The 26,578-nt window shown below is 38.4% G+C and overlaps 1 protein-coding gene across 1 annotated transcript; it reads right to left on the bottom strand.

Moving 5' to 3' along the window:
• Positions 1-275: 275 nt before the first annotated feature.
• On the bottom strand, positions 276-21,915 carry slc6a1l (solute carrier family 6 member 1, like). The gene is made up of 14 exons (XM_056260424.1): positions 21,587-21,915; positions 20,028-20,159; positions 16,659-16,759; positions 11,776-11,885; positions 10,137-10,269; positions 9,068-9,202; positions 7,606-7,709; positions 7,316-7,440; positions 6,920-7,032; positions 5,779-5,910; positions 5,539-5,641; positions 4,240-4,340; positions 1,627-1,794; positions 276-764 (listed from the first exon to the last, which is right to left on the bottom strand). The coding sequence occupies exons 1-14, from the start codon at positions 21,822-21,824 to the stop codon at positions 660-662; spliced, it is 1,800 nt and encodes a 599-aa protein (XP_056116399.1). The 5' UTR covers positions 21,825-21,915; the 3' UTR covers positions 276-659.
• Between the last annotated feature and the right edge of the window lie 4,663 nt (positions 21,916-26,578).

Raw genomic sequence — 26,578 nt, 5'->3', positions numbered from 1 at the left:
GGAAGACACTATGTTGCTGTCTGGAATATACACTCTCCCTTATACATTCAATTTTGAACCTAAAATCTTAATGTTGATAAAAAAATAAATAAATACAAAAAAACAGTTAGTGTACGTGTTGTGTCAACTACCTTATGTCAATTTCATTCTGTCATTCCAGGTCTTTCAAAAATACAAATGGATTTCCTGTTAATTTAGTTCAATACATTGTGGCAAGAATAATCGTACTTGGCCTTCAAAATGAGCCACTATAATATTACCATATATTATGCTGAAACCAAGAGGAACAGAGCACTAAACACATGCATTCACTCGCCAACTTGAGGTACAGTAAATACTGTGAAAAATTGTATATTACACAGGAATGCAACGGTTACGTAGGCCTTCCAATGGCCTATCAACGGCCTGGATTATTTCTAGCTTTATACTGATAGTCACTGAAACGTATTTCTCCTCTCAATACAGACTGCAGCCCCCTCATATTACGTGATGCAACATAAGAGAGGGATGTAGAGAAAGAAATGCAAGAAAACAGATGAACATGTGTGTAATCCACTTCAATCTGCTGTAGATTCTCCAACAGAAAAAAAGAACGGAATGGAGGAATAGTTATTTTGCCATTGGTTTAATGGCCATTGTACAGAAAAGAGGAAATGATGTCAGACTGAAGCTTCATCCATACTTCCTGTCCGTGAGGATTGCTGTGTGATATCATTGGCATCCGAAATTGTGACCTCTCTGGGTTTGGTCATCTTGTGCCAGCGCTGAGAGGGAAAAACAATAGCCAATGACAATTATTGTACTTTACTACAGAATAAAAAAGAGAGAGATAAATTGTTGGAAGGAAGGAAATTAAGAAGGAAGTACATTTGGAATTTCCAAATGAAGGAAGTATGCAAGTTTGGAAAAAATACATCCAGAGTGAAGTAAGTTTGTTTGCAAGTTTGTTCAGGAGGAAGAATGAATGAAGGGAGGAAAGAGGTTTAGTTGAATGGAAGTTCATGTGGGAGTATATTGGGAAGTTCGGAAGTTTGTTCGTTCAGAAGGGAAGTTTAAAAGGAAAGGACTTTCAAAGGCAAACTTGGAAGTTTATTCTGAAGGAAGGAAGAACAGAAGGAAGGATGTATTTTTAATTATTCAGAGGTTTGTTTGCTTGGAACGAAGGAAGGAAGATTTTAATGAAGTAAGGAAAGGAGTTTATATGAAAGAAAGGAAGGAAGTTTGTGAGATCAAAATGAAGGATGTTTTGAATTCAGAAGGAAGTTGGGAAGGAAGGGGGTTTATAGGGAAGGACATACATTTGGAAGCCGTTGGAAAAGAGGCAACTGTGACAAAATGTGAAAATTGTTAGGCCAGAAACAAACTGTCAGAAAAATTGTAAAAACATTTTTCTACAGTTTGCAGTTTGTCACTGGGGCAGTACCCTTAAAAGGACAACTTTGTTCCTTATCAACACCTAAAAGTACTGTATGTAGCCCTAAGGCACTACAATTAACTTGAATGGCTAAATAACGTTCAAAGATGTCCGTTTATGGGTACTGCCCAAGTGACAGGCTGTTGTACCCCAAAAGGTACAAGTTTTATAATATTTATCTGAGAATGCACTAAATCCATTGGAGGTCTTGCCTGTCGGATGCTGCCTTTGGTAGTGATGAACATATAGATGATATATCCGGGTATAAGAATCATGGAAGAAAGCGACATTAGCCAGCCGATGCCCTGACCCCAGGTCGGGTACACATACTTCCCTAATGTCAGAGGAGTCATTTCTATGGCACTGAATGTGAAAACACCCTACAATCAGGAAACACATAAGACAAATCAATCCTCAGTTCATTAAGGACATGAGTGATTAACTGGATAACCAATTACTTAATTCACCTTATAGTTGAATGAAAGGATAAAAGTGATTTAATTCAGAGGGTGTGTTCACACTTGGCATGTTTGGTTCGTTAAAAAAACCCCATGGTCCGATTGCTCTGTTAATGCGGTTCAAGTGTGAACGCTACCATCCGAGACCTGGTGCGCACCAAACAAGTGAACCCAGACTGCTAAAAAGATGAGTCTCGGTCTGCTTTTAAACGAACTCTTGTGAGGTTTGAATGAAATATCAACGCAACACAAACCAAAGACAGGTCAACGAACCAAAAACCGGACATGAAGTCACAAGATGCGACCCTTAAAAATAGAGGTCAACTGATTATTCGGTTTTGCCGATTAACAGATAACGATTACCGATTACACTCGATTACGGCACCGACAACCGATTACTGGTACAATCGGTTATCAGAAAAAATCTATACCGATACTTTTTCCGGGTTGCATCTGTTGCTGGATCAGCTGAGAAGGGCCCAAATATCATTATACAGTACGAGAGCGGCCTCTAGAGGCGAAATAAAAACTAGCATTGACGCTTCGAGGAGTTTGTTTTGACATGTGAGGCAGCACCAAGGGGGTAATCCATCGACCGGAAGTTGAAGCCGGCCGGGTGCCGCCATGTTGTAGCAGAACTTCACTTGCGTTAGCATTTCCATTGACTCCCATTCATTTTGGCGTCACTTTGACAGCGAATAACTTTACATCTGAGGCGTTTAAAGTCTCCATTTGTCCATTATTTATTTCTAAAGAAACACGACAATGTATAAAGGGCTCCATTACCTTCTATGTTACATTATGGCCCCGTAGAAACCGATTTAGTAAAAATAGGCTAACGATTGCGTCATAACCACTCGACTCTCTGTCGCGCTGTACAGAAATGACCGTACAGACAGGAGGAGAAGCTCGCAGGCAATCGGGGGACGTCCCGTCAAGGGAGAAGCCCATAGATAATGAGTCCATAAAAGCAACGGAATACTTACTCCTGCTCACTCACGCCAAAGAACTCTTTGCTCAAGTTCCTTGTCTCTGCAAGATTAACGTTGGCAATTTTCACGCACAGCTACTAGAAGATGTACGTCTGTCAGACAGGTTGCTCACGTCATCAAGCTTAGTTTGAGTCGGTTTGAGTCTGCGGGTCAGGAACGGAAGTGCTCAAAAATCGCTAAAAATGGGCTTCACCTGTCTCAACTGAGTTCCAATGAGATGGCTCTGTCCACTTCTTATACTGTCTATGGGCAGCACGCTGCATAGAGCGGGACACTTCAGATGTGGATTTAAAACAGACAACGAAACGGTATGTATACAGTGCACTACAGTATGTTTTCATATCATTATGAAGTAATTTGTTGACTAGATGCTGCATTAGTGTAGAACAACAGCATGTTTGTAATCGAGGGTGAGAGGACGCTAACATTAGTACCTCAAGCGGTGTGACAAATGTGACAAAAACACACACCCAAAAGTCCAACCCAAATGTTTAATGTCATGATTGTTAGCATCTATTTGCATTAATTTAAATCCTGCTGGTCGCTTTAATGCATTCGTTCTCCAGCGAAGTTGCATATTTAAAGCTAGTGACATGAGAAAGCAATTTATGTTCATGCAGGCAACAGAAACACATCAGAAATAAATCAGAAATGCATCCAATTTCAGTTTTTTTTATCTTCACTGTAATACATAATTTGTCATTTTAATTAGATAATCATCAAGTGTTCTAAAAGAGAAGCAAGTAACGTGTAATATATACCTACAATACACATGTGTATCTAATTTCAATGCTCTTAAAGAGCGCCATCTTCAAGCATAACTGTTTGGATTTATATGAAATGATAACACTTTACAATAAGAGTCCATTTGTAACCTTGACTAAGGTTAATAAAAGTATTTTCATTGTTAATTTCAACATTTACTAATACATTTTTACATTTTAAAGTTGTGTCTCTTAATATTAGGTAATGCACTATGAATTAACATGAATGATCAAGGTATAAATAATAAATGAATATTATTTATATTTTAAAAAGTACAGTATATTTTCATAGTCCATTACTGTTGTTTTATTTCTATAATAAAGTTCAGCACTATTTTATATGTTATGTTGGTTTTAGTCATTATCCATTTATTGTTATATACGTTCGACAAGCAACACGTGTGTGTGTGTGCAGTTTTATATATTTCAGTGTTAAAAATTATAGTGCAAACCAGGACTAAAATGTCCTTTTTTTTGGTCCGAACCAAAAGAACCAAGTGAACCGAACTACAAGTGTGAACGCATCTTTCAATTGCAACCCTGTCTAGTTTAAAGCAGTTCAACTTTGAAAACATATCAAAGATGTTGCAATTTGCAAGTGATATACTTACCAAACAAATTGTTGGAGTAAAGTACAACCAGCATTGTTTCCAAAAGCCACAAGGCCGATAACCAATCATGTCTTCAATGTTTTTATAAAATTTCTCTGCGCCTAGAGAGAGAGAGAGACGTGATGCATACAGTACACACATACAATGCAATGATGTTTGAAGCACTGCTCACACAGAAGCCACTTTCAAATCAAATCAACGTGGCAAATCTGCATGACCAACTTTCCCAAATGCAAAATCTACATTGGGAAATATTTTGCCGTCACGTGAAATTCACCATAGTATGGAAGCTTGTTTCCGCCACTGAATGAAAAATAAAAAAGGTAATTGCGACTTTTTATCTCACAATTCTGACTTTTTTTCTCACAATTACGCAATTCTGACTTTATTTCTCACAATTGCGAGATGTAAAGTCAGAATTGCATGATATAAAGTCAGAATTGCGACATATAAAGTCAGAATTGCGTGATATAAAATCGCAATTGCGTGTTATAAAGTCAGAATTGCGAGATATAAAGTCAGAATTGCGAGATATAAAGTCAGAATTCCGTGATATAAAATCGCAATTGCGTGTTATAAAGTCAGAATTGCGAGATATAAAGTCAGAATTGATTGATATAAAGTCGCAATTGCGTGTTATAAAGTCAGAAATGCATGATATAAAGTCGAAATTGCGTGTTGTAAAATCAGAATTGTGAGATATAAACTATTCTGAGGGGGAAAAAGTTCGTCTTTTTCCCCCCTTAGAATTGGCCTGATAACTCGCATTTGCGAGTTTATATCTCACAATTCTGAGAAAAGATGTCAGAATTTCGAGATATAAACTCGCAATTATGTGTTATAAAGTCAGAATTGCGAGATGTAAACTCGCAATTGTGAGAAAAAAAAGTCAGAATTGTGAGATAATTCTGTCTTTTTTTTCTCGCAATTGCGACTTTATTTCTCATAATTGCGACTTTATATCTCGCAATTGCGACTTTATTTCTCAGAATTGCGACTTTATATCTCGCAATTGCGACTTTATTTCTCAGAATTGCGACTTCATATCTCGCAATTGCAACTTTATTTCTCAGAATTCCGACTTTATATCTCGCAATTGCGACTTTATTTCTCACAATTCTGACTTCATATCTCGCAATTGTGAGATAAAAAGTCGTAATTATTATATCTATTTTTTTTATTCAGTGGCGGAAACAAGCTTCCATACAATGCACAGAGGTTAGCTTGAACTGTTCATTTTTTGTCAAAACTACAAATGTCTCATCCCTGTATAGTCTAAGTTTATATTAGGAGATGTACCGTATAACCAAGAAATGGAGGTTGTCTCAAAGAAGACCAAGAACAGAAGACACATTCCACTGGCCGAGTAGTAGTCAAACAATTTGAACACGTATAAGCCACCCTAAAAAAAAAAAGAGCACACAGCACACAGCAGTATGATACATCACTACTGTATCATAACTTACTGTCTGTCGCTGAAGAGAACATACAGTTATAAAACACTAATAAAACAGAAGTTTTCAGGCAGTCATCGTATACCTGGGTGATGTTGGAGAAGCCGATGATGAAGGATATAATGCAGACAATGAGGATGAAGACTTTCTTTCTCTTCCTCAGGACTGTGGGATATTCGTCCATCAGAGCAGTTATGAAGCCTTCCACTGTACAAAACTGTCACAGACAAGTGTGCATGTACACATTAATACATTCACGTCATGCACTAATATACAGTGCTTTCATGATGGTTGACAGTTGATTAAAGACACTTTTATGAATACCTATTGGAAACCATGTTTGAGCAGTTCCACTTCACACATCAACATAATATATTAAATTACTAGTATTTTTTATTAGTTAGCTATTTTAGAACTACACTGTAAACAAAAGTTGCTGCCTAAAGTACAATAACCTTGGATGTTTAAGTCATTTCAACTGACGAAAAAATGACTTTAAAAACTTTGATGAGTTAAAGCAATTTAAAAACATATGTTATCATAACTTATTGATCATACAGTGTAGGAAATAGAAACATGTACAGTATACCTTACAGACTGAATTTCTGCAGCAAAGCTTTGGAGTAACTTACAAATTGTATGCTTCTTGTAACTTTTTTAAAAGTAAATTAATAAGTTTCAAAATTTGCATGATATGTTTAAGTTTGTTTTTACCGGTAAGTTTCAAAGAGTCAATGCCTGCAGTACTTTATGGTATTCATTGAGTTACTTATTAATAGAAAATAAACATTAAAAAAAACCTTTTGCTATATTTTATGTTTCTATGTGTTCTTTAACAATAGCTAAGATGGCTATGTGAAGAGACTACATTTTATGTGCTGAATTCTCTTGTGATCAATTCGGTCACTGGCAAACTAAAATAACACCACATGAATTATTTGTAAATTGTTTCATTTGAATAATTAAAAAAGCTCTGAAATCTATAGAAGAATAATGGTGCGTGCGATGCTGCTAAATGTAGTGCCATTAGAGGAGTATTGTGGGTTCAATAAACCTTAAGCTCTAGCGATTTAAAAATGCCATATATAGCGACAGTGTCTGTGGAATAATGTCGACTACTACAAATAATACATTATTTTGATTTGTCAAATAGATTGCATTTTAAGATTTTTATATTTAAATCTTAAAATGCTTATCCTGTGTGTGTGTGTGTGTGTGTCTAGTACCTGACTGTCCAATCCCAGCATCATGAGCATTGAGAAGAAGAGAATAGACCAGAGTGAAGACATGGGAAGCTGTGTGACTGCTTGCGGATAGGCCAGAAATGCCAAACCAGGACCTGAAAGTCATAAGTGTAAATATGAGTCTAATTTCACCATTTCAAACTTAAAAAATAAATATGTTCATGTTCATACCAAATCATGTTCACTTTTGAAATCAGCTGTCAATCCGCTGAAAAATGTTATTCCCCAGCACTTTCAAAGTGTTTTAAGTTCTCAAAAAGTCATGATTACTTTTTTTTTTCCCTGTAATAACTACTCTTTTTAAAAGTATGCTGAAGTGTACTTTTTCATAAGGATTTGCAATAATGGAATTTGTGACTGTATAAGAGACATAATGACCTGAAGCAGCCAGTTCTTCAATGGGTCTCTTTGTGATGTGCGACATAAAGCCCACAATGGAAAATATGACGATCCCAGCGAACATACTGGTGCAGGAGTTTATGCAGCACACAATGATAGAATCTCTATAGATGGAACAAGAATCAGGTCAACTGAATCAAAAGTGGAAACAATGCACAAACTGAACATAATTTCAGAGAAAAGGCAATTCTGCACATCAGATCACATGACAAGTACACACCACATGTACATAATGTCTGAACATGTGGACAGAGACTAGTATTTCTCACTTGTAGACATTATTGTTGTAGGAGTTGTAACTTCCCAGAGCAATGAGAGAACCTAAACCCAGACCGTAGGAGAAGAAGATCTGAGTGGCGGCATCCAACCACACCTGAGAAGAAATGCAAAAATGAGAAATATTGATAGTATCAGAACTGTCAGTGCATTAGTTACATGCATTTGATATATGATTTAGCCAACCTGAGGATTTCTGTAAACTACTTAAGCTATTCTTAAAGTGTAGCTTGACATGTTGCAAGATAAGAGAGAACCATATCTTTGAATAATAATGTCTGTAAAATACTGAAGCTTTCAATAAACTCTAAAATGGCATCCTCTGTGGACACAGGAAAGAGCAAAAGCTTGTCCGTGAAATTTACGGACAGCTACAGTTAAAGTCTCATTCTCATTAATAAGGCTCTAAGGCTTAGAGTATGGTCAGTTAAAACATTTTGGTTTTGCCCACTTACTCAGAACAATACTTATCCTAAAGTTTCAAATGTGTCTCAAATATTAACAGTAATTATGTTATAAAATTTAAAACATCATTGAATGAATCTAGAAACACAAAAAGGCTGACTACCTTCATAACACACACTGTATAATTGAAACAGTGGTTACAGTAAATGAAAAATAGTAAGGTGTGAATACTTTTGATAGTCAAAATAAATACACTCTCAAACACTGTATCATCTTTTTATGAAATGCAGGCTATATTAGTCTATCTAATAGTTAATATTAAAGATTCATTCTATCAGACGTGGTTATTGGCTCAGGATCTGTATATTGAAAATTGAATATGTAAATGAAAAAGTTCAAAATTGTTCTTGTAGATAATATAATATTAATCAAATAAAAGGCCATTTAAGTGTAAAGAGGGTACAGTTTCATGGATATGTTTCTTTGCAAGTTCACTTTTGTTATAATGTTAAGATGCTTATCACATTTGAAATCATTATCTTTAAATCATAATCTTGTGTTGTGCAATATTGGTATCCAATATTACATTTAAAGTTTATATATTTTAAATGTACTAAATTGAAAATGTATCATTACAAATGTAACTACAAAAATATTTTCTAGAGTTGAATAGTAATGACATTATATTTCAGTTTACCATAAATGCTTAATAGTACATTCAGCAGAACACTATATTTAAAAGACAAATTTATTTTATTATCGTACTCACACTCTTTTCCACAAGGGTGTGAAAACACAAAGGGGTTTATGTTTTCGATTACCTTAATGTCAATACTGTACAACTTAGTGTCTATCATTGATGAAAAATGTGAATATGAATATAAGCGTGGTCCTCTGAAATCAGCTATCAATCCGCTGAAAAATGTTATTCCCCAGCACTTTCAAACATGAACGTACAGTACATGTGTTTTAAGTTCTCAAATTCAACATTTCATACTTAAAATATATAAAATATCGTTCAAAATATAAAATACATTTCAGGATTTTTACCTCAGATTTTAAAAGCTTTTTGAAGTCTGGGGTGATATAAAAGCGAACGCCATCTATCGCCCCAGGGAGAGTGACTCCACGGAAAAACAGAATAAAGAGCATGAAGTAGGGATATGTGGCTGAGAAATACACCACCTGAGGAGGACGAGAGATAAATGAAAAGAGAGAGAGAGTTACAGAGTGAATCGTTTTAAAGTAGTTGTAGAGGACAGCATTATTAACTTGTTAGTGTAATGCTTTCGCTGGCTTCTGTTTGATGATTGGTAGGAACACGTTTTTGCTGTGTAGGATAATGACTGTCCTTAATTAGTGATGTCCATCAAGGTTATACACTTCCGGAAAATGTATTTCTTCTTCCCCAGAGCAGAGATCACATTAAAATTCAATTATCCTCAGAGAAAGGGCAGATAAAGAGAGCCATTCTCCCTTCTCTCCAGGAAAATAAATAAATAAATAATTGAAATGGCTTACAATTTAATATCAAGACATGTCCGTCGGCTACTCATCATAGTGCTTAAACTCTGCAATTCCTGCAACACTTATGTCAAGAAATGGACTTGGACAACAAGAATGTAATATGCTAAATAAATACATGTACATATGTGTATATCTAAAAAAGTAATGAGATCGAACTGAGCTTCCACAGTTGAGTTTCATTCTTCTTTTTCCTAAGGGGAAAAACAGTTCGGAAGAGATCGCAAAACTGTGCTCAGATTTGCCAAAGTCTGCAATTTAAAGTTAAAGATCTGAACTCAAAGGTTTCTCATCAAATGCTTCCAAGACCTTTTTTTAGTTCTCCTATGAATTCGCAGAAAGAAGCAAGTCAAGCAACACAATTTCATAAAACATGATTTATAACTTCATGAAGTCTACTGGGCTTTTGAAAAATCAACCTCTGATCAATAAAGCTTGCCCTGAAATGGAAAAACAAGAAGAAACCAAAAGCAAGTGTGTGAATAAATGAAATAAAAGAGAAGGCAAGAATGCACAAAGGGGGGTGAGGATAGGTAAGAAATAGGGAATACAACATTCTGCGTTGTTTCTATGAGGAATAGAAAGAATATCGCACCTTCCCCGTCCACTCCACTCCTTTCCAGATTGAGAAATAAACAAGAATCCAAGACAACGCCAAAGTTCCAACCAACGGCCAGCGCAATTCCCCTGGTTCCTCCAAACCATTTGTTAACTGATGCATGTTCCTCCTATAGAGTAAACAAATATCTGTTAGTTAGGCATTAAACATGATTATGCTTTTGTTGGTCAATGTTTTGAACGGGAAAGAAAGAAAAAGTTAAAGAAACAGTATAACCAACGCTATCTCACGACCAGTTCGTACAAGTGAGTACGAGGTGGCTACTTCACCAGCCTCACTTGTACGAATTCGAACGATTTGTCTAAACCCCAGTGATGGGTAGGTTTAGGGGCGGGGTCAGGGGTAGGTCATTCGTACGAATTCATACTAATTCACCTTTGGCTAAGCCCCGCCCCCCCTTAGTTACTGTTGCTACGTCCGACAAACAAACTTCATCTGGGCTCTGGTATCAACATGGCTTATGGTGTGACAGCTCTTCCTGCTGAAATTTTATCAAACTTTTATAAAGCAGCAAATAGAGTGTCCGATAGAAGTAGGCAAAAAGGGGCTGCAATATACGTTTGAAGGCTATATTCACGACATACAGGTGAAACGCAAGGAACAACAAGGCATCCAAATAGAGGCAAAAGCATACCGGTCACAGTCAAAAAATTACCCACCGCATATCCTACTAATCGAGACGGAGGCTGGGACTAACAATATCTGTTCATGCAAAGCTGGGTAGGTCTCTATTCACTTCTATAATCGTTATTACGAAGCAAACGGACTACGCGAGTATAACGTTGTATTTATTAGCAGCTTGTGCTAGACGACACTTGTCAGGATTTGACTTCGGTTTTGGGAAGAGAAAAAAACGCACACCCCCCTCCAACCTCTCTGGGAAACGCGTATCTGTGTTACAAATGCCCCAGGCACAACGTTTAACCATATTTTTGATAAAACTACGACGGTAATAGCCGGCCGAGACCAAAAATATGAGACGCCTGTGTTAAAGTCAATGGAGCGCTGTGAAAAAGTGTCGGACCTCTGTGGGAGCTCGTTCTTGGCTGCGCTGTGATTGGTCAATCTACATTCTAGGGTGTGGCTTAGCCAAAGGCGAATTGGACAACTGGTAAAATATGTACGATTTAGCAAAAATCATTCGAATTGCCGTGAGATTGGGTTGGTAACACATTTGCACATTCAAACATACACGTCAGGGTTTGATGTCAATGATTCCAAACTTGATTTCAATCTTGTGCATGACATAACCGATCAAATTTGTGCAAAAGCCTTCTTGTACAAGACCAAATTTGAGATTATGAGTGCTGTGGTCAAGACTTATTCATAATGCAGAAAAGGGCAGTGTGAACAACTATTGTGCTCCACAGATGAAAGTCCAATGGGTTTATTAGGTCAAGTAAATGATAACAAAACAAGACAATTATTCTCGAAGGAATCAGAAAAAGTCAGATACGAATTCTCACACACCTAAGCACATGTGCTAACCACTAAGCACAGCTCAGACAGGAAAAGATCTATTTGATCAGTGCAACAGGATTTTACCTTACAATACAACTGTATATTTTTTTGTAACACCAAACAAAGTGTTAAAATCACAATTGTGTTGACTCACTCCCAGAACTCAGTGACGGCGCTGGTCAGGTTGGTGGTGTCCATCAAACTATAGTTGGAAAAGCAGCGATCAGTGTTCCAAGGGTGATCACAAGTTTGCCATGGTAACTCCTAAGGAGAGAGAGAGAGTATTAAAATGGGTGAAGATTTGGAATACCCCTGTGAAAGGAAAGTGTGCTTCATTGTTGTCACATACACTCACCGGCCACTTTATTAGGTACCCCATGCTAGTAACGGGTTGGACCCCCTTTTGCCTTCAGAACTGCCTCAATTCTTCGTGGCATAGATTCAACAAGGTGCTGGAAGCATTCCTCAGGGAGTTTGGTCCATATTGACATGATGGCATCACACAGTTGCCGCAGATTTGTCGGCTGCACATCCATGATGCGAATCTCCCGTTCCACCACATCCCAAAGATGCTCTATTGGGTTGAGATCTGGTGACTGTGGAGGCCATTTTAGTACAGTGAACTCATTGTCATGTTCAAGAAACCAATTTGAAATGATTAGAGCTTTGTGACATGGTGGAAGTAGCCATCAGAGGATGGGTACATGGTGGCCATAAAGGGATGGACATGGTCAGAAACAATGCTCAGGTAGGCCGTGGCATTTAAACGATGCCCAATTGGCACTAAGGGGCCTAAAGTGTGCCAGGAAAACATCCCCCACACCATTACACCACCACCACCAGCCTGCACAGTGGTAACAAGGCATGATGGTTCCATGTTCTCATTCTGTTTACGCCAAATTCTGACTCTAACATCTGAATGTCTCAACAGAAATCGAGACTCATCAGACCAGGCAACATTTTTCCAGTCTTCAACTGTTCAATTTTGGTGAGCTCTTGCAAATTGTAGCCTCTTTTTCCTATTTGTAGTGGAGATGAGTGGTACCCGGTGGAGTCTTCTGCTGTTGTAGCCCATCCGCCTCAAGGTTGTGCGTGTTGTGGCTTCACAAATGCTTTGCTGCATACCTCGGTTGTAACGAGTGGTTATTTCAGTCACTGTTGCCCTTCTATCAGCTCGAACCAGTCTGGCCATTCTCCTCTGACCTCTGGCATCAACAAGGCATTTCCGCCCACAGAACTGCCGCTCACTGGATGTTTTTTCTTTTTCGGACCATTCTCTGTAAACCCTAGAGATGGTTGTGCGTGAAAATCCCAGTAGATTAGCAGTTTCTGAAATACTCAGACCAGCCCTTCTGGCACCAACAATCATGCCACGTTCAAAGTCACTCAAATCACCTTTCTTCCCCATACTGATGCTCGGTTTGAACTGCAGGAGATTGTCTTGACCATGTCTACATGCCTAAATGCACTGAGTTGCCGCCATGTGATTGGCTGCTTAGAAATTAAGTGTTAACGAGCAGTTGGACAGGTGTACCTAATAAAGTGGCCGGTGAGTGTATATGTTCTATTATGTCCCTGTGTTTTCCCTGCAGTTTGCGGTTATCATCAGTTCTCCTGGTTGTTAATCCGTTCCTGCATCTGTTCTGTTCACACTTGTAGTGTGCTTCAATAATTAAAAGAATATTTAACAAACTGTACTTGCAGGTCATATAATAATAATGAAATAAAAGGCCACGTAAGTGTATTTAAGGAGAGTACACTTTCATGCCTATGTTTCTTAACATATTTACGTACATTTTTAAAATGTGCACTTTGTAATAATGTCAAACTAAAAGTTTACCATAAACGTTTGTCAGTACATTTGACATCACACTTTAACCATATTTCAAAGATAAAAGATAAAAATTGTCCTACTTAAGTGGTTCAGCTAATTGCATTTAATACAAAACCTCAATTAAACGATAATTACATTTCCATTTAGTTGCAATTAACATGCAAATAAGTGTATGAAAATATTGCATTGAGTTTGCACTTAAGTATATTCTTTTAAAGTAGCCTATTATTTGCATTATAAGATAATAATCTTTTGAAAAGTATGCTAAGTAAGTGTTCTTCTTTGAAGTTGTTTTTTATTAGGTTACTATGCAGTTGCTAGGGTTTAAGGTGGTTACCAGGGCGTTGCTATGCTTAGTAGTTTATTATCCTCACATGCCATTTTGGTCATTTAGGTGTTCTTGGTTGTTGCTAGATGGAATGAGTTCTGACTGGTTACGGTCCCTCCTCCAATGTAAGCCTAAAGTGATCGGTTGACTTAAAGGGGTCATATAATGGTACATGCACTTTTACAAGTTGATTGTACTGAAATGTGTGTTGGCAGTGCCTGTACACAACCATCATATAATGATACAAATCCATCCAGTGGTTTTGTTTTAATCTCCTTATATGTTTTCCCCTGCCTCAAATCGAGCCGTTCGAGCCTGTGACGTCACAAGCTCGCACGCCCCTCCCACGATTGTTGATTGACAGGAGCGTTTCAACACAGACCCGCCCTCGCTCGTGAGCCAGCTGTCAATCATAGTCCGCGCGGACCGGCACGGTCATAGTTGATATGCTGGAGCACTGTCTATGAGCAGAATGGCGTCTAAGCGATTGTGGTGTTCTGTTCTTGGGTGTAATAACGAACACAGCAGTCATTTTAATGTTCCTAAATCCGAACCGCTGAAAACGCAGTGGCTGTGTTTGTTTTCGAAGGGAATATTCCCCACGAGCAACGTCAATGCTTTCATGTTTGCGCGAATCATTTCACACACCAGACTGCTTTATAAACGAGGATCAGTATAAAGCTGGATTTGCTAAGAAGCTGCTCCTGAAAAAAAGGATAGGTACCAGATATTCGTGTTCCTGCTGAATCTCCAGAAGAACGGAAGTGAGTGTAACGTTTTATTAAACTTTATAGTAATATATTAATCTTTGCAAATCGCTAGCTGCACGCTTCACAATGAATGCGTCTAAGGTTTACACTCAGGGTACATTACGGCATGTTTTCTATGTATGACGTTCTCAATATAATTCATAATCCCACGTTCATACTGAACAACGCGTTATGGTTATTGTGTTATTGTGTTACAAATGGTGTACGCACAGAACAGAGAGGCGGGGTGAGCAAAGCTCATTATCATTTAAAGTCATATACACTGAAACGGCGTGCTGAAAACAGAGCTGTTTTTGACCAAGTAAAATAAGTGTTTTCTTACAATACTATAATGAGAATTTTTAATTAAAGTATATTACAAACTTTTAATTTAGACCCTAAAGAATCATATTTGCTTGTACAAAAATGGCATTATATGATCCCTTTAAAGGTGCACTATGTAGGAATTCCATTTTTGTCAAACAGCGACCCCTAGAGTTGCTGTGGAGTACTTGTACTGTCGTAAATAGCACTCACGCAGAGATGGCTCTGCACTCACGGCCTGATCCCCTCCCCCTGTACACCGGTACCTGTTCAGTAGGATGGACGCTGTAACGAGTTGAAATAAGGTGTGGCCCCTTTAAGAGCTGCCGTAAAGCAATTCGTTACATTGCGAGATCTGATATCACGCGACACTTCCTGATGCTGCGGCCGGCGACCCGCCGGCTCAAAGTTGCAAGTGTGTTTTTTCCGCTCACATGCGATAGGGGGGTGCGAAACGACCACCATTCGACCCGAAAAGAGTAATATAACCATTCCAATGACTCCGAAGCTGTTCGGTTGATGTAAAAAACCTGCATAGTTCACCTTTAACTTAAATAACAGAGAAACCCTGTTGCCTTAAAAATTAGAAAATAAACTTCATGTGTAATTGAAAAAAAAATTGTTATGTGGAATTGTCAAGTTCACATTACTTATTTCTTTCAATTATGAAGTTTATTTTCTTAATTTTAAGGCAACAACCTGTTTAATTCTAAGTGTCAGAAAATGGCTGTGGATAAATAAACAACTGTTCATGGTCATTAAGTCAACCGATCACTTTTTACAGTGTACTGTGGCTTTAAGGCTTATATATTCAAAGGGATAGTTCAACCTAAAATTTATATTCTGTCAAAGAATTTTTCCCACTCCATTTCAGTCCACCAGACAAATGTTTTAAAAATTATTTGTTCAAATATATATATATATATATATATATATATATGGAAAATAAAAAAGTATTAAAAAATAACAGCACTATGCATTCATAAAACAAAGGCCTTTTTTGTTTCAGATTCCCTCTGCACTGCTTTAGAGACAAGCTCTTATTCCCATGGCAGAAACTGCACTTCGATTTCCACAAAACAGAGGCAGTTATTATTTCTGTGGAGCCTTTAAAACACTCTCTAGAGCAAAGACACAGCCACAGAAAGCTTAAGGGGGTCAAGGAGGCGGAGAGAGATACAGAGAAAAGGGAGGAAGAGAGAACTTGAAAGAAGGAACAATTCTGAGAAGACTTTCAAGAAATTCCAGGCGTAGCTGAATTCACTGGAGCAGATTAAGACACGGATGGTGAGAATTAACACCACAAAACCTATTTGACCAATGAATGCAATTAAAAAATGATTGTGATAGCCTAACATTTTTTCATTAAGTAATCAAATGATTATTTGGAGATCAAAGGATAACATGTAACAAACAAAACCCCAACATTCTTATGCAAAAAATTGATGAGCCATTTTTAAATGCGGATATTCATAATACAACCCCAAATTTGTAAAATTCGATAACATATTTTTTCTCTGAAAATAAAAGTTTTCACTGACCAACTTAAGTGTATTTTGTAAATATGAACAAATTTTGATTTTGTGTGTGTGTGTGTGTGTGTGTGTGAGAGAGAGAGAGAGAGAGAGAGAGAGAGAGAGAGAGAGAGAGAGAGAGAGAGAGAGAGAGAGAGAGAGAGAGAGAGAGAGAGAGAGAGAGAGAGAGAGAGAGAGAGAGAGAGAGAGAGAGAGAGAGAGAGAGAGAGAGAGAGAGAGAGAGTAGAATGCATATTGGTGACTTTGTGTTTTGTGATAGACACTCACTGCTTTGAAAGAGCTGAAGAGGTAGTAGAGAGCCCAGGCAATGATGACGATGTAATAGATGTTGAGCCAGAAGGACAGAACCACAGCAGCCAGACCCACACCTGACACAAGAGGAGCTTATGATTGAAACATCAGGTGATGAAGCACAAATTACAAATGACAAAAAGTTTATGCCAAGACACATAGATTGTAGAAGCCTTGCAGAATAAACACAGTGAATTAATGTTGCATGTGACTTTCGGAGAACCATCTAGACACAACTGAAAATAGTAGCCACTATCTTTAAATTAAATATCACTGCTGTTTGCAGAAAGGGTAAGATTAGTCAACGCATTCTCATCCCAAGGGGTCATAAACTGACACTTTTGACATTTCGTCTAAATCCAACACACATGGCACCCTTTAGCGTCAATATAGTTATGGGTAGGTTTAGGTCTGGGGTAGGGTTAGGGTTAGACCACTAGGAGGCGCCTTCTGGCCCATATATATCTGCGTCTCATATTGACGCTAAAGGGTATGGAGGGATTATTGGGTCAGATTGAAAACTAAAAGTCTAAAACTAAAAGTCTTAAACGAAAACCAAAAGTCTAAGTTTGAAACTAAAAGTCTAAGTCGAAAACTAAAAGTCTAAGTCAAAAATGAATTTGGTATTTAGGATTGGGCATTTGGTATTTAGGATAGGGCATTTCGTATTTAGGATTGGGCATTTGGTCATTTAGCCATTTAGGATTTAGGATTGGGCATTTAGGGATTTAGGATTGGGCATTTAATCATTTAGCCATTTAGGATTGGGCATTTGAGGATTGAGGAGTGTATGCAAATAAGGAGGCGTGGCCCAAATACTGGAGGCTGGGTTTGAAATGGCTGGTGCAGATGCACCTTATGGACAGCAGAGGGAGCTCCAGTGCTAAGGAGCACACTGTAATGAAACCAAACAGAGCGAGTGAGCAGGTCTGGAGCGAGGACTGTACTTTATAATGTGATAACTTCAACTTAATGACAGCGTTGTATAGGGGTACTGGAACGGTACATGTATTCCTATTGAACCGAAACGGTAGCCTACGGGCGTCACGGTTCGGTGCACGAATTTACACGGAGAATACACGGTATAAAAATAAATAAAACTCTAAATAGCGATCCATTTCGCTGTATTCGCGTTTGGTGTGAACGCAGCATAATAAACAGGCTGCGACGTCAAGGTTGCAATGTTAAGTGTGTGCGCGAAGTTCAAACTGTAAAGTGTGTATATTTGTATACACTCGCAATAAAATACAACATTGTGCTTTTGTCACACTCTAAAATCGTGTCAAACTGTAACCTACAACTGTCACCCAACCAAAATCACTCACACACACACACACACACACACACACACACACACACACACACACACACACACTCTCTCTCTCTCTCTCTCTCTCTCACACACACACACACACACACCTAGTTCGATCGCGCCCGCGCCTCCCCCTCTCTCTCTCTCTTTCTCTCGCGCGCACACACACACTCCAGCATTGCTATCTTGATATCGCAGCCTGTTTATTATGCTGCGTTCACACAAAACGCGAATAGAGCGAAATGTATCGCAATTTAGAGTTTTATTTATTTTTATACCGTGTATTCTCCGTGTAAATTCGTGCACCGAACCGTGACGCCCGTAGGCTACCGTTTCGGTTCAATAGGAATACATGTACCGTTCCAGTACCCCTATACAACGCTGTCATTAAGTTGAAGTTATCACATTATAAAGTACAGTCCTCGCTCCAGACCTGCTCACTCGCTCTGTTTGGTTTCATTACAGTGTGCTCCTTAGCACTGGAGCTCCCTCTGCTGTCCATAAGGTGCATCTGCACCAGCCATTTCAAACCCAGCCTCCAGTATTTGGGCCACGCCTCCTTATTTGCATACACTCCTCAATCCTCAAATGCCCAATCCTAAATGGCTAAATGATTAAATGCCCAATCCTAAATCCCTAAATGCCCAATCCTAAATCCTAAATGGCTAAATGACCAAATGCCCAATCCTAAATACGAAATGCCCTATCCTAAATACCAAATGCCCAATCCTAAATACCAAATTCATTTTTGACTTAGACTTTTAGTTTTCGACTTAGACTTTTAGTTTCAAACTTAGACTTTTGGTTTTCGTTTAAGACTTTTAGTTTTAGACTTTTAGTTTTCAATCTGACCCAATAATCCCTCCATAAAAGGGTGCCATGTGCGTTGGATTTAGACGAAATGTCAAAAGCGTCAGTTTATGACGCCTTGGGATGAGAACGGGCTGGATTAGTATGCTATTCGAAATTTAGCCAGTGGCTGCTTCTCAATATGCGTTCTCATGTGATCTTGTGTCCTTGTCTTCTCGTACCATCGATGTTCAATTCCAAAACTGAAGAACGCAAGAACAGAGGATGCGTGTAAAGCGCTTTGAGTGCCAAGAAAAGCACTATATAAATGTAATGAATTATTATTATTATTATTACCCGGATGTGTTCATGACATCAAAGATGCATTGAGTGCAGACTTGAGAGAATCAAACCTTTAGAAATCCCACAAGTTCTTTCGTTCCTAAAATTGACAACAGATAGGTCCTATGCAATCTGCTAGCAATCACATCATTTACCACATGACAAAAGTTGATTGGTCTTTGCAGATTCTGCAGCCAATGAGCTTGCTTTTTCAACATTTAAATAGTCTGGTTCAGTGTTTGCTGTAAGCTGGTCCTGCAGTGCGCTATCAGATATCCTCTGTGAACCCTCTACCTCCCCCAGCTCCACCTGCCTAGATCTGCTTCAGGATTTATATATGCCTGTTCATGCTGCAGCAGCATATCTTAAATGCACACTGCAGCTTGTCTGGGTGTCATTGGCACTCTCAAGTCCATACTTGCTCAGCAACAGCATGCTCATCAGATCTGGTCGCCAATACCAAATACATTTACATTGTCATATCCATTACACATGCTAAAACTATTGTGAGAGTGAATTTTCCGAAACACGCTTGAAACTGTTGTCCAATCACAACTGGTCCATTCGATTCAAAACTAAAGAGAGCGTTACAGGGAAGAGAGGAGCTGCGATAATGTAAAATCAAGACTGATAAAGTTCATAATAGGTCCTCTCTGCGCTGTTAGAGTCACCAAATAGAACTACAACATTACTGACTCAAAAAAGTTTAAAACAAACCCCATCTGCCATTGGTTGAAAAAAAAAAAAAAAATTCCACCACTAGACATTGGTTTAATGTTATTATAACAAATTATGGCTGCTAAAACAGATTGTAATTTGATGACGGTACAAAACATGCAGTGAGGCAATGGTACTCAGTAAGAACTCCCCAAATAGCTAAAGTGTATGTAAATATTTCTCACCTTTCATCATGGGTATTAATTTCCATACTCCCAGCCCCCCTACTGACGTGTACTGTCCTAATGCCGTCTCTAGCAGAAACAGCGGGATACCAGCAAACACCAGAGTAGTGAAGTATGGGATGAGAAAAGCTCCTAAAGACAAAGTAATACAAAATTCACTTGTAAAGGTTTTTTTGATTTCAGACTTGACTTCTGTGTAAAACATCTGCATTAAGATCCAAACAAACTTTGATATGGTCTCACACCACCTCTTCAATTGAATTCTGAGATTGCTCACATTAGACATGTGAACAGTCTCTCAGAGCCACTTTAAGGTGAGCCAAGAGGCCATTTTTTAATGGAAGTCGATGGAGGAGATGTTTCAGTACGCTAAATAAACTGCTTTTGAGAGGAAGCAGCTTATCGGCTAATGAATTGACAGTCTGTCTGCTAATCTTCAACATGTTTACCATTAACCATTCATTTTGGATTCATCTATATTTTCCCTTTTAAAACATACCAAATTTCTAAATACAAAATTAGCATCTAGAAGAAAAGAAAAATAATTGGAGCATGATTCTGTGTGCCAGATTTGGTCAATCACCTTTTGGATAGCTGAAATGTATTTTGGTGTTTGGTACAGTAGTCACTGGGTTATATCCTCTACAGTAGAAACTTGTGAAATCATTTCACTTGGAATGGCTGGTTGTCTTGCCGGTCAAGCTAGTTAAGAAATCTGATAAGAACCAAGGCACACCAACATCCCATGATACGGACCAGCACCATAAATGTAACAAATGCTAGTAATCATCCCTGCAGTCACGACTGTTTCCTAAAACCATTAGTGACTTTGTCTCACATCCATTGTTCAAGCCACATTGGTTCAACAATATATAACTGGCATTAATGGCATTGTCACACAGGCAGTGGAGTAATAACGTATGCTAATTTATCTGTTTGAACTCAAGTAAATGTCAGATTATTGCTGTAACGAATATGGCATCTGAGTACTATTCCAACTACAGAATTTTACTATAAATATGCACTACAAACTATAGATTGTACTGCATATTAGCTTGCTTACTTTGCTCAAGAGCTTGATCTAAGTCCATGTCATGTCAAACTGTGTTTATAATCAATTTTCCAGGATGTTTGCGAATGTTTGTTGGAACTATGATTTTGGGAAACACATTCAACTAACAACGGAACTTGCGACCATAGTTGGTATGCTTTTGGGAAACACACCGCTGGTCTTTTCCGTAGAAAAAAAAGGGGTGGATATTCTACAATATAAAATTACACATCCCCATCAAGCTTCTTCAAACTCTTTCTGGGTCATGGGAACAACATTTATTGGTCCTGGCACAATATTCTTGTCAAACTAAGTCCTATTCTATCCCTCACCTAAACTAACCATTAACTACACCAAAAATCAGAGGCAAATGTTTGATTAAATAACAAAAATGCTATTCAAACCCCAACCCCAGCCCTAAACCTACTCCAAAAATTTGGAAAGCGTATTGATCCAACCAGGCATATCTTCTCAGCAGCTTAACAGTAATAGCTTTATCTTCTCTTACCTCCACCATTCTTTCCGCAAAGATATGGGAACCTCCACACATTTCCAAGCCCAATGGCATATCCAACGCAGGACAGCAGAAAGTCAAATTTTCCCTTCCACGCTCCTCTGTCTGGTACTTTATTCTCCTTCTCCTCTTCTACAGGAACACTGTTGTGACGGAGGTCCTCAAACGGGATAGCCTGCTTCACATCTGAGGGTGAGTTGAGGTCCACCGTGCTCTGGCCAGTCTTCCCCATCACAGGAACACCGTCACACCACCGTCAGATAATAATCCACCTCAGTCCAGTAATGTATTATTGAGTTGTCAAGTGCAGGGCTACTGACTGTGAATGTTTGCTCATTCAAACACACTTCGAATGGGATTTCTGAGAAAAAAACAAATATTTGACAGTGTAAAAATGAAAATTTTAGAATTTTACTGTGAAATCAATGCAGGTTAGATCTTTTTTTTCAGCAGTAAACCATTGATAAGAACTGGAAGTGGTAATGTTGTAGCACATTATAGTTTAGAATTTGATAAACAACTGGGGTTATAACATAGTTATGTTATCACACTATTAATGTGTAAATATACAGTATGAGATAATTACAATGTAGACATGGATAATCATTGTGATTCCGCAGCACAATGGTGCTGCAATCATCATGTCTTGCTATACTCCACTGTGATGACAGTTGTCAAAAATTACTATTGTAAAAGTATGGGAAAGATTTTTTCACAAATATACTGTAATGTACTGTACATTTTGTAGAAAAATGTTCTATGTTTTTATGTAAACGATAAAATAAAGGCTCATAATTTTGTACAAGGATTACATAGGCCCTATCCCAACCACTCGTGGTCTTCCTACGAGTCCGCACTTTCGTGACGTAACGCTGCTTTGACTGTCGGGAAGAAGTCTGCTGCGGAGCTCGCTTCAAACCTCAGAACTCAAACCCTACGGTTTCATGGACTTAACGGACACGCGCATGCGGCAGCCATTTTAAGTCCACAAGACTGAAAGTGCATATAAAGTGTGCCATTTGTGACAGGGCCATAGGGGTGTATAGGTTAATTAGGTTCATATTTACAATTTCTTATACTGGCAACTTATGCTTTGTGATCAATATACAGTAAGATACAGAATTAAAACTACATGTCTGTTTGTTTTACTTGTATAGCATCTGTATAAATTGTCCTAGCTCTACTCAACCTTGTAATTTCACTTTAAATCCAATTAAAACACCTTCATTCTACAGACGGGGAAGTTCAAGAAAATCATTAACTTTCCTGACAGACGTGCTGATTATCAGATTGACTTAATGAAGACACTAATTCTTGCCAATGTCCTGATGTGTTGAATTCATCAACTTTTATTTGTGATTAACTGCCTTGAAAGTCTCCAACCTGCATGCCAATGCATAACAAAATCGCCCTCGGATTCCTCATTGTTTTCGTTTAAAGAACAGTCATTATACATCTGGAAACAGTATCATTAAACCATGGTTATTCACAGTAAGCCATTCAATGTGAATCAAGTTTGCTTCAGGCTCACAGAGTGTTTGAAAAATCTCCAACATTTACCCTGCATTCTTCAACGGCTTTTAAGTGGCTACAAGCTTCAGAGGAAATTGAATACAGATGTATTGCTCAAGGTTTGCATCAATAGACAATAGAGTTCCCAGCTCATTAAATTTTTAATACTATAAAAGAAGGAATAAACTGTACCTCTGAGATGTCTTTATTCTGCAGTCAGGTGAGTCGAGATGCCACCAGCTAGAGGTGAACTCAAACGTATCAACAAGTGACTTAACAGATCTTAACTGTTGGACTATGCCAACTACCCAGCGCCTTCATTCACAACAGAACCAAAAGAAACTGACCCAATGTCCCGGCTAGGGCAAAAAGTTTCCCTTTGTCTCTCTCGCTCTATGTATCTGGAGGGGCCTTCTATGCCCTGGTGTTCCTGTGGCTGGTATTGAGCTGCAGATAATAAACTTCGACCTGTTGTTTGATAGGATTATCGCTTTACCACACTGAGAGCCCGAGGCTACCAAATAAGAGTCGATTGCCGTGATCCAATATTTTGTGCGTGCGTGTGTGTGTGTATCAGTTGTGTGTCAGTGTGTGCTTTTGTGTGCAACGACTCTTGTGCCAGTCTGGTTGCCATGGGATATCCCCTTAGAAAAGTGCTCCGTTCTAACATTGAAAGAGCTTGTAAGGATTTGAAAATGAAGCAGGCATAGTGCCTAAAATACAGACAGCATGATGTCTCCCAAAAATGACCTCAAAGGCATGACTTTATCAGTTCCTATGTATACCAGGCTCCTATTTATGACTGATACATTTATAATTGGCTTGTAAAAGATATAAAATCAAACCAATAAATGCTTTATAGGCCTATACTGCAATGCAACTGTTTAACTGACCATATGTGTGGTTTACAAGAACTTATTAGATGAGGATATGTTTGCTTAAAGATGTGAAATAAAATATTAATGAAGACAATAATGTGAAATTCTGTTGCAAAGATTTTATGTACTGTTGTAGTAATATCATAGTAATTACATAGCAATACATTGAGTTATAAGGCGCATCTACATCTACTAAATCTCACATGATCAAATAGTAATTGATAATGAACTCTTTTATTTGAAAGTAAGATGATGAGTCTTTGAGTAAGGTGTGAAAGTATAGTTTGCTGTAGCAATACATCTGTACCAATTAGTCTCTTCTATAGCCAGGGACACACCAAGCTGACGGTCGCCGTTGGGTAACGTCGGGCCATTATTGAGTGTCGTCCGACTTAGTTTTTACAGTGTGTTCCGCACCGTTGGCTGTAGTCTGACGTCGTCTGTTTTTTATTTATTTTTTGGTCCATTTAACACGTAGAATCTGCGTCGGGCCATCGGTGAGAGAGAGAACTCTGATTGGCTGTTCAAGTTTAGCAAACGAGCCACCTTGATGCACAGAGCAGCCCAAATGTTCTCCAAAGCATCTGCCTGGAAGATTTCAGTAATGCCAAAAGATTGAAAAGTAATTCAGAGAGGTTGACTAGCTGTTCAAGTGCATTTATCAACCCAGGCTCAAGTTTGAAAAAACATACCTGTGGCAACATTTTTGCAAAACGCAAAATACGTTGCGTCGTGCACGTTTCTCGACAGTTTCAAAGTGAAATGTCCAGTGAGTGGCACTAAAAACGTTTAGTTTTCCGGAACAGATGAACGTGAACATGGCAATGTTTTATTACGTCGGAGTTTGTACGTATCACTGCAGTTCGTGTGTGGCGCTGTGTGTGGCGCTAAAAGATTAATGTTCCATCACGTTTCATAATAACGTACACCTACACTATATTATTATACCCTAAACCTAGTGTTAGCGAAAGCAAATGCGACATAAAAACGTTATCGTAACCATAGTATTTAAACTTGTTTTTTAACTTTGAGCTCTTATATCGTGACTTGTCTTTCACAGGATTTGTACCCGAGCTCTTCGCATCACAAGTACAATTCTGTACCAACTGAGCTACTGCAGGGATATGTACGTATTGGTACGTATTTTGCGTTTTGCAAAAATGTTGCCACAGGAACGTTTTTCCAATGAGTATGGGAGGCAGGTTGGACACCCCTGATTTAGAGCATCTTCTAAAGAAAATAACAATGTGCCTCCATGCAGGAATGACAAAGATCACGGCCAAGTGCATTCGGATACCCAAACACCACATTTTTATGTTAATAAAAAAATCATGGACATGAATGGAAAGTTTGTCCTCCCTTTGCTGCCACAACAGTTTTCCACTACAGTAGATGGTGGAACATGGCTCCGGGGATTTGATCCCATTCAGACACAAGAGCATCCAGTGAGGTCATACACTAATGCTGGGTGATGGGCAAAAAAATAATCCCACAAACATGACGACACAAAGGGGGTGAGATAAGTTAACCCCAAAGTTTAAAACTAGAGTTAGAGCTGGCTGGGTTGAAAGAAGAAACATCCAACATTCCAGTTGGAGTTTGCCTGAAGTCATGTTATAAAACTCTTATCCTTACTCTTTACAGACAATGTCATTTATAGATTCTCCCAAAAAGTCACCAGCTATGTTTCCATCCACATATTTGTATGCAAATTTTGGGATATACAACCTATCCGCTCAATTGACGGGAATTTATTTTATCCGATAAGAAGACATGCACATAAACTATGCTGGAAACACAAACATTTGTATGGGACTTTGCCTCAACAGATCATGTGATTGGATACTTGTTTTAGAAAAATTGCTCAGAAAACTGGTTTTGCTGATGCCAAATGTCTCCCCCACAACTCTGGATTTGGCGCATGTGGCTATCTTATACATTGCAATGATAATGCATTTATTTCTGCCAGAACTGTGGGACGGTGGGACGGTGGAACGGCATAACTGGACTAACCAGCAGACTAATTTCATTACACACCATCTCAAATGTTGTTTTAATCATTCTGAAATGCCTGAACCAAAGTTTGTCATCAAAATGATTTGGTATAATTACCTCCCAGAACTGTCTCACACGATTGCATTCCCAAACATCAGGCATCCGCCTCCAAACGCTGTCACGTTATATTGAGTTTCATCTGTTTGCTCTGAAGCGCAAGTAATTTATTATGTAGGAATAAAGAGCCACATTGGCTTCCCCGTTTGCAGCAACCTCCACTTTTATTATTGATACTTTGCGCCGGTTTCCCAGGAAGTGACACATGGGATGGAAACAGTGCTTTATTCACAGATGTTTTAAGCTAAATGCACATTTTTGCATACGTTAAATTTGAAACAAAACATTGATTTGTTTGTTTGAGCTACTAGCCTGACACGGCAGCACAGATTCAACCAAAAACTTTGGTAACACTTTATTTTGATGGTCCCTTTTGAACATTATGTTAACTATAAGTAACTTTGCAACTACATGTCAACTAACTCTCATTAGAGTATTGGTGTACTGTCCGCTTAATATCTGCTACGTAACTCTTTATTGTGAT

This window comes from Rhinichthys klamathensis, unplaced genomic scaffold, assembly GCF_029890125.1.
Source record: "Rhinichthys klamathensis goyatoka isolate OS25496 unplaced genomic scaffold, OSU_Roscu_1.1 h1tg000176l_1, whole genome shotgun sequence".
Lineage (NCBI taxonomy): Eukaryota > Metazoa > Chordata > Actinopteri > Cypriniformes > Leuciscidae > Rhinichthys > Rhinichthys klamathensis.
This window is presented reverse-complemented; position numbering and strand designations above follow the sequence as displayed.

Excerpts from the sequence above, each read along its gene's own strand:
- slc6a1l (XM_056260424.1), bottom strand. The coding sequence starts at position 21,824 with ATGGGGAAGACTGGCCAGAGCACGGTGGACCTCAACTCACCCTCAGAT. Across the intron at positions 7,710-9,067 it reads AAAAGCTTTTAAAATCTGAG|GTGTGGTTGGATGCCGCCAC; the intron begins GTAAAAATCCTG and ends ATTTCTTCTCAG. Across the intron at positions 5,642-5,778 it reads GCTTCTCCAACATCACCCAG|GGTGGCTTATACGTGTTCAA; the intron begins GTATACGATGAC and ends TTTTTTTTTTAG.